At 31.6% G+C, this 6925-nt stretch overlaps 1 protein-coding gene across 2 annotated transcripts; it reads left to right on the top strand.

Annotated features, from left to right (window-relative positions):
• LOC102613431 (uncharacterized) lies at positions 1–6444 on the top strand. 2 transcript variants are annotated; one of them, XM_052443054.1, is made up of 12 exons: positions 1–326; positions 535–610; positions 1868–1934; positions 4381–4449; positions 4542–4570; positions 4657–4869; positions 4935–5027; positions 5117–5218; positions 5315–5572; positions 5657–5710; positions 5807–6108; positions 6227–6444. In XM_052443054.1, exons 6-11 carry the CDS (start codon positions 4705–4707, stop codon positions 6095–6097), a joined length of 963 nt encoding a protein of 320 aa, XP_052299014.1. In that variant the 5' UTR covers positions 1–326; positions 535–610; positions 1868–1934; positions 4381–4449; positions 4542–4570; positions 4657–4704; the 3' UTR covers positions 6098–6108; positions 6227–6444. The 2 variants fall into 2 exon arrangements, with proteins under 2 accessions (XP_052299014.1, XP_052299013.1); XM_052443053.1 differs by having other exon boundaries at positions 1868–4570.
• Positions 6445–6925: the final 481 nt, after the last annotated feature.

The raw sequence follows: 6925 nt of genomic DNA, 5'->3' as shown, positions 1-6925 counted from the left end.
ACTAATTTCTCTCTAGTTTGCAAATTTCTCACCTCTTCTAAAACACTCCCGCGTTAATTCTCTATGGAGATTCGGTTGTTATCAAATTCTTCCAAAAATTTTTGATTTTTTCTAATTTTATCTCATATTTTTAGAATACCCATACTTCTAAATGCCCTAGTTTTTCAGATTTTCCCTCTCTTATTTGGAATCGTATACCTTTTAACCTTAGTATTTCATCCTCTCTGCAATTTTATTTCATCCTTTCTGCAATTTCACAAAGGTTTGGCCTCAATCTTCTTTTTAATTCCTATTATCGCCGTTTGTACCATCAGCGACAAGGAAAGGTAAGAACTTTTATTTAATATGTAATTTTCTTTTCATTTGATTTGGAAATCATTATGTTGAGACATAAGTTTGAATGGTTGTGTTACTGTTATTGTGTTATCTAGTTAATCTAATTTATCTTTCAATTAATTAAATTCTAATTTTATTAAAAGATTTGAAAAAAAAGCAAAATTTTTGTTTCAAAATTTCTGGTTCTACGTGCAACAGGAGAGAAATCAAATCCAGGATGCTGGTCTGAGCTTTCGGCTTCAGTTTTCAGATTTCGTGGTGAGAATTATTTCAGGTATGCCCTATACTTGATCTTTTTCCCACATAGCATATTGTGAATATGTTTGGCATTAAAATTTTGGTTTTTTTTTTCATTTGTTCTTTTATGCTTAATACTAAATGATTTTATTTTTTAGCATGCAAATAACTTGTTTGATTATCTTTATCTTTTAAAAACCTTAGTTGTATAATATATGTATATATGCTTGTTTATGAGCTAGTACTTTTGCCAAATAATGTCATCTAGTCGTGATGTCTTAATTGCAAGTTTGGGTTGAAAAAGAATTTTGATTATTTTTATTCGTAACTGTCGTCAACATTTGTGGTAGCAACTGATATAACTTTACTTATTGAGCGGTGCATCACTTTAGCATGAACGAATTTCTTAGAAAAGAAAACATTAAATAAAAATGGCCGCATGTACATATTTGTCCTCTGCTTCCATGATTTCCTGTTAGGTCTCTTATCAAGTTCACCCCGAGACCTTCGCGTCCAAGCAGCTTGAATAAAAGAATCCTAAAAATATTTGGAAATAAAGGATCAGTTACCTTTCTTTTTTAATCAAGAGATGCTAGTATTGATTTATAACTTATCACTGTTAATAAATGCCAACTAACTAGCTAGTCCAATCTCTTGGCATCTTGCTATTTCTTTTCTATTAACGCTATAAAAGAGAAACAACAGTAAAGTAGAGGTCCACAAGGGAATAAAAAACAGCCAGGGTAAAATCTATTGGCATCAGTACCAAAGACCTGAAATCAAATATTGCCATCACCAAGGATTAGAAGGTCTATGATTGGAGAATCCCAAGCCATGGTGGTTTTCCATGTCTGCAAACTCAATAATACATTTTAATTGTTTCTGGAGAATTTCAAAGCAAATTATATCTTGAACAGATCTATCTGAAATCAGGACAATTGAAATTTGTAGTTGGCAAAAGTTTGAGCACTAATGCAAATTGCAATCACAGATAAGTTCTTTTGCCAATAATGCAAATAACTTGTTTGATTATCTTTATCTTTTAAAAACCTTAGTTGTATAATATATGTATATATGCTTGTTTATGAGCTAGTACTTTTGCCAAATAATGTCATCTAGTCGTGATGTCTTATTTGCAAGTTTGGGTTGAAAAAGAATTTTGATTATTTTTATTCGTAACTGTTTGTTAAAAAAAAAGAGTAAGAAAAAGAATTGGTTATGTATAGCAGATTGAGCAATCTGATTCTTTGCTAGACAAATAATTAAAAAAATATGTTTTATATTTAAACAACAGATCAAAGAGGTTACAAGCAAGCACTTGATGTCATGTTGATGGATAAAAAATGGGTGAAGCTTAATCGGTTAGTATTTGAATAACTGCAGTATTTAAATATTTTATGCTAATAGATTTAAAGTTTTATTTTTTTTTAACTTTTTTTATATGTAGATATACTAAAGAATTTCAAGATGGAGCCCAAAAATTTGTTAACTTGGCTAGAAAAAATGCTGGAAATTCTGATAGGATTATATGTCCATGCATAAAATGTGCCTGTTATTGTCGTCAACATGTAGACACGGTATATGAACATTTAGTGATAAGTGGGATGGACCCCACTTATGATAATTGGGTTTTTCATGGAGAAGCTCCAAATACTTCTAGGCAAGATAAAGATGTGAAGATGATAGACGCTTATGAAATGTATAATGATGCTTATCTTCAAAACTATAGTGTCAGATAACCCAAATGACTACATTGATGATACCACACCTAGGTTAGAAGAAAATGAGTTTACTGAAAAGGTGAAAGCTGCTGAGACTTCTTTATACTTAGGATGTTCAAAATATACAAAAATGTCAGCAACTGTTGCCTTATATAAACACAAGATTGCACATGGATTATCTGATAATGGTTTTAATGAACTTCTTCAGATTATTTTCGATATGTTACCTGAAGATAATATTTTACCTGGTTCTCTACACTTAGTGAAGAAACTGCTTAAGGATTTTGATAGCGGTTACAAAAAAATCCATGCTTGTGTTAATGATTGTTGTCTCTTCACCAAGGAGAAAGAAAATATAGATACATGTCCTAAGTGTAACACCTCTAGATGGCAAGTAAATTCTCGAACTAAGAAGATTAGGACAGGAGTACCAGCAAAAGTGCTGCGTTATTTCCCTATAATACCTAGACTTAGAAAGATGTTTATGTCATGTGAAAAAGTAGAACAATTGAAATGGCACTCAATTAACAAAAGTTCAGATGGAAAAATGAGACACCCAGTTGATTCAGTGGCATGGGATAACATCAATAAGAAATGGTCTAATTTTGCATCTGATCCAAGAAATATCAGGTTTGGGCTTGCTGCTGATGGGTTTAACCCTTTTCGTAATTTTAGCTATGTATGCAGTTGTTGGCCTATTTTCCTAGTAACATATAACCTTCCTCCATGGGTATGTATGTCTGAGGAGAACATAATGTTGACATTGTTAATACTAGGGCCAAAACAACCAGGGAATGCCATTGATGTATTCTTGGAGCCATTAATAGATGATTTGATTGAATTGTGGAACAATGGTGTTTAAGTTTATGAGCCATTAATAGGAGGGTGGCCAATCTTAAAAGGTCGACCATTGAAAATGTCTGAAGCTATGTTAAAAATCGCACATCGTTATGTATTATTAAATACAATAGAAGCGGAGCCATTTCGAGAGTGAGTATTTATCGATCATGTATATTATTTAATTTATGTATTTAGTCTTGTAATTAACTTAGTTTGATCTTAGAATGCATATGGAGAAATTGCAGAGATCATTTAGGAGACGTAGGTGTGATATTCAAGAGCTACACAAAATGCACACTGAAACTTTTTCCCAATGGTTAGCAGAAAAGGTAAGCTAATCATTTAGTCCATCTAAGTTAACATTAAAAAAAATCAAATGCAATAAACTTTTCAATGTATAGGATGACCTATTGTTTGGTTTATTGGTGAATAGATAAAGATCCAAGAAAGTATGGCTAATGTATCTGACACATTAAAGTCACTAGCAAAAGGGCCTAGGATGCATGCAATGTCTTTTGTTGGTTTCATTGTTAATGGTCAAAGATTTCATACAAGGGAAGTAGAAAGGTCAACTCAAGATAGTGGTGTCTTTATTGAAGCGGAAACTGTATGTAGATCTAGTGCGAAGGATAATGCTGCAGTTGTTGGAAATGTATCCTACTATGGGGTTATAAAAGATATCATTTTGCTTGACTATCGTACATTTCAAATGCCCATATTTCATTGTGATTGGGCTAACACTATAAATGGAGTCAAGCAAGATGATGGTTTCACATTGGTGAATCTCCATCAAGGACAAAATCAATGGCAAATAGATCCTTTCATATTGGCGTCGCAAGCAAAACAAGTTTTTTACTCTCGAGAAAGTGATACATCGAATTGGTGTATTGTACTTAAAGCAACACCAAGGGGCTATCACGACCTTAATATGTATGATGAGAATGTAAATTCAACTAATATGCCTATCGATGCTTCTAGGCTGGAGCCTAATGATGTGGATGGTAATGATCCTCATGTAAGGAAGGATTCTGAGGAAATTGAAATTGAAATTTAAACTATTATTATTCATTTTGAATTTGGAATTCACTGTTTATTATTTTTTATAGTGTGAATGCATATTTGATTTACTGTAGTATGAACAATGAACATATGCTAATAATGTTGTTATATTTGTAGTAACAGCTGTATTTTATCTTTTTCTTTTCCTAATGATATATCATGTTCACTTACTCTTAACATGTTGTAGCTAGCATAAAGATTCATTTTTATCGTGAACACTTAATTAGAGAAAATGACTATGGGCAATGGTGGAAAGGTAAGTTTTAGAAGTGTTTTGATATAATTCATTGATTAGAACATTAAGAAATACTTTTTGTTGAACTTATAAATGTTTCCAACTTCCTAAAGGATAAGAAGTGCTTTGGACGGCTGTTAAGGTATGATAGCCTTTTTATTAATTTCATTCATAAATAATAATAATTTAAAGCAACTAGCAATGTTGTTTATTTTAATATCATTGCAGCAAAAGTTTATCATTGATGACCATCAAAAAGAAAACATACTTGCTCGAATGAGAAAGTTATGGACAGATTACAAATCCAGATTGTCAATTAGTATAAGGGAAGCATTTCAAATGCCTGATGCAACTAGGAAACTGAAGCTGCTAAAACCTGAAGATGTGACTGATGAAGAATGGAAGAAATTTGTTGCCCACCGATTAAGCAAAGATTGGAAAGTATGTATGTCAATATATTATTTATATTTCATGTTACTACATTCAATATATCCTATGTCTTATAGGAGAGAAGTGAAAAATTCCAACAATTAAGAGCAACACAAACAGAGCCTCACACAACGAGTCGAAAAGGCATGGCACGGACACGGGATGAAATGGTTTTATCTACTTCAAACTTGATTGAGGAATATGTGCTATCTTTTTAGATGAGGTTTTTTTTTCTTATTATCTTCTGTTTTATTGGTAGATAAAAAAGGATCCATCTTCAGGTACTAGAGTAAACGTTTGGCTTAAATCACGTACACGAAAAAATGGACAACCAATTAATGCGGCTGCTGCTGAATCAGTGGTACTAATAAATACAATTGCTTGGTTTATATAACAATAATATGATATGAAATTCCATTAATATAGTCTTAGTATCTTGTAATATATGTTCATTTAGAAAAAGCTTGAAGAAATTTCTGCAATGTCAACTGAAGAGGATCAAACCTCCTTAAAGAATGATGGAATTGCAAAACTAAAAGGTGATGAGCGTCCTGGCTGTGTCAAAGGTATGGGATTTGGTGTAACACCTTCAAAAGTAGCTGCACAGGTCCAAGGCAACCGCAAAGTAAAGAAGCTTGAGAATGATTTGAAAGAACTAAGTGATCGATTTACTGAATTTCAAAATTTTTTCATGTCTAGGAGAAGATTTAGTAAGGTAAGTTATTTAAATTAATAATTAATTGTACCATCATATTTACTTTTTTCATATAATATTATTTTGACTTTTATATTTTAACAGGACCATGTTAACATTGATGACAACTTGGACAATAATCTTGCACCAACTCCCCAGGTTTTATTGGTTTCATATATTTTATATATAAATTTATGATTTTCCAAAAACAAATTTTTACTTTGTTTTGATATATAATTTTTTGTTTTCTGACAGTCCTTTGAAGATAGCACAGCTATTCCAAATACTCCAACTAATGGTGATATTTGTAAACTCTTAAATTGGTTGGGTATTGGGGAAGTGGTTGCAAAAGGAATGATAGCTGCAACAAATCCTGAGGCATTGGTCCACCATGTTCAACTTGGACCAAATTACTACAAAGTATGGGTTGATGAAGTGAATAAGCCATCATTATCTCTGGTTCGACCAACTCAAGAGTTCTTTAACTTAGGTGATGTAAAAGGGAGCACAATTGCATGGCCTATAAAGTACATCACCTTGGATTAACTCAAATAAAGGTAATGTTATAATTTAAATTATATTTTACCTATAGAATGCCATATGTATATATACGTAAAAAATAAAAGTTGGGAGTTTATAAACTAGAACATAATATTTTAATTCTCATTGTTGCAGGAATTTGAAGTTCTTGGGTAAGGATTATTTTGCAATAATGAATGTTGTCATCATAGAGGACTTGATCAAGTTGCTTAATTTAAGTTCATGTTAAGGATACTATTTTTGGTACTCAGTAGTTTCTTTTCAAACAATGGCTATATTTTCCATCTTTTCTTGACAATGAGTTCTTTATATCAGATTGTTCATTACATATTTTTTTTCTTTTTTTAATACAATTTTGTTTGGACACCATGTGTACACAAATTTGAATACAATTTTGTTTGGACAATCGTGTGTATGTTTAGTTTATTTATTTAGAAAATTCGAATGTATTATTTATATAAATGAAATTAGGAATCTATCGAGGAATTAAATAGTAAGTTAATTTAAATTGCAACAGGTTAATTATATGGTAAAATTGATTTTTTCAATAGTAATGACTGTTATATAAATATTCCAAAGTAAAATTTTATTATCACTGTTAAAACTTGTTACAACGGCATGTACTAACCATGCTATCACATTTTATCATAGCAGTTTCTTTTTCTTGTTAAATGTTGAACTATGTTTAGCGCCAAAAAAAAAGACGGGAAGTAGTATTGGTCGTTGATGAAACAATCCACTGCTGGTTATTATTGCTGTGGATGGTTAAAACAAGATTGGCGCCAAAGATATAACGGGGAGTAATGATGGCTATTGATGAAATTATCAACGGTG

Source organism: Citrus sinensis, chromosome 6 (genome assembly GCF_022201045.2).
Source record: "Citrus sinensis cultivar Valencia sweet orange chromosome 6, DVS_A1.0, whole genome shotgun sequence".
In the NCBI taxonomy this organism is placed as follows: Eukaryota; Viridiplantae; Streptophyta; class Magnoliopsida; order Sapindales; family Rutaceae; genus Citrus; species Citrus sinensis.
The sequence above is the reverse complement of the archived record's forward strand: the minus strand, read 5'-3'. Positions and strand labels throughout refer to the sequence as shown.

Bases quoted from the DNA above. Each gene is read 5' to 3' on its own strand.
- LOC102613431 (XM_052443054.1), top strand. From the start codon at position 4,705: ATGAGAAAGTTATGGACAGATTACAAATCCAGATTGTCAATTAGTATA. The intron at 5,028-5,116 runs GTTTTATCTACT...TTTTATTGGTAG, and splicing joins CACGGACACGGGATGAAATG to ATAAAAAAGGATCCATCTTC. The intron at 5,219-5,314 runs GTACTAATAAAT...ATGTTCATTTAG, and splicing joins CGGCTGCTGCTGAATCAGTG to AAAAAGCTTGAAGAAATTTC.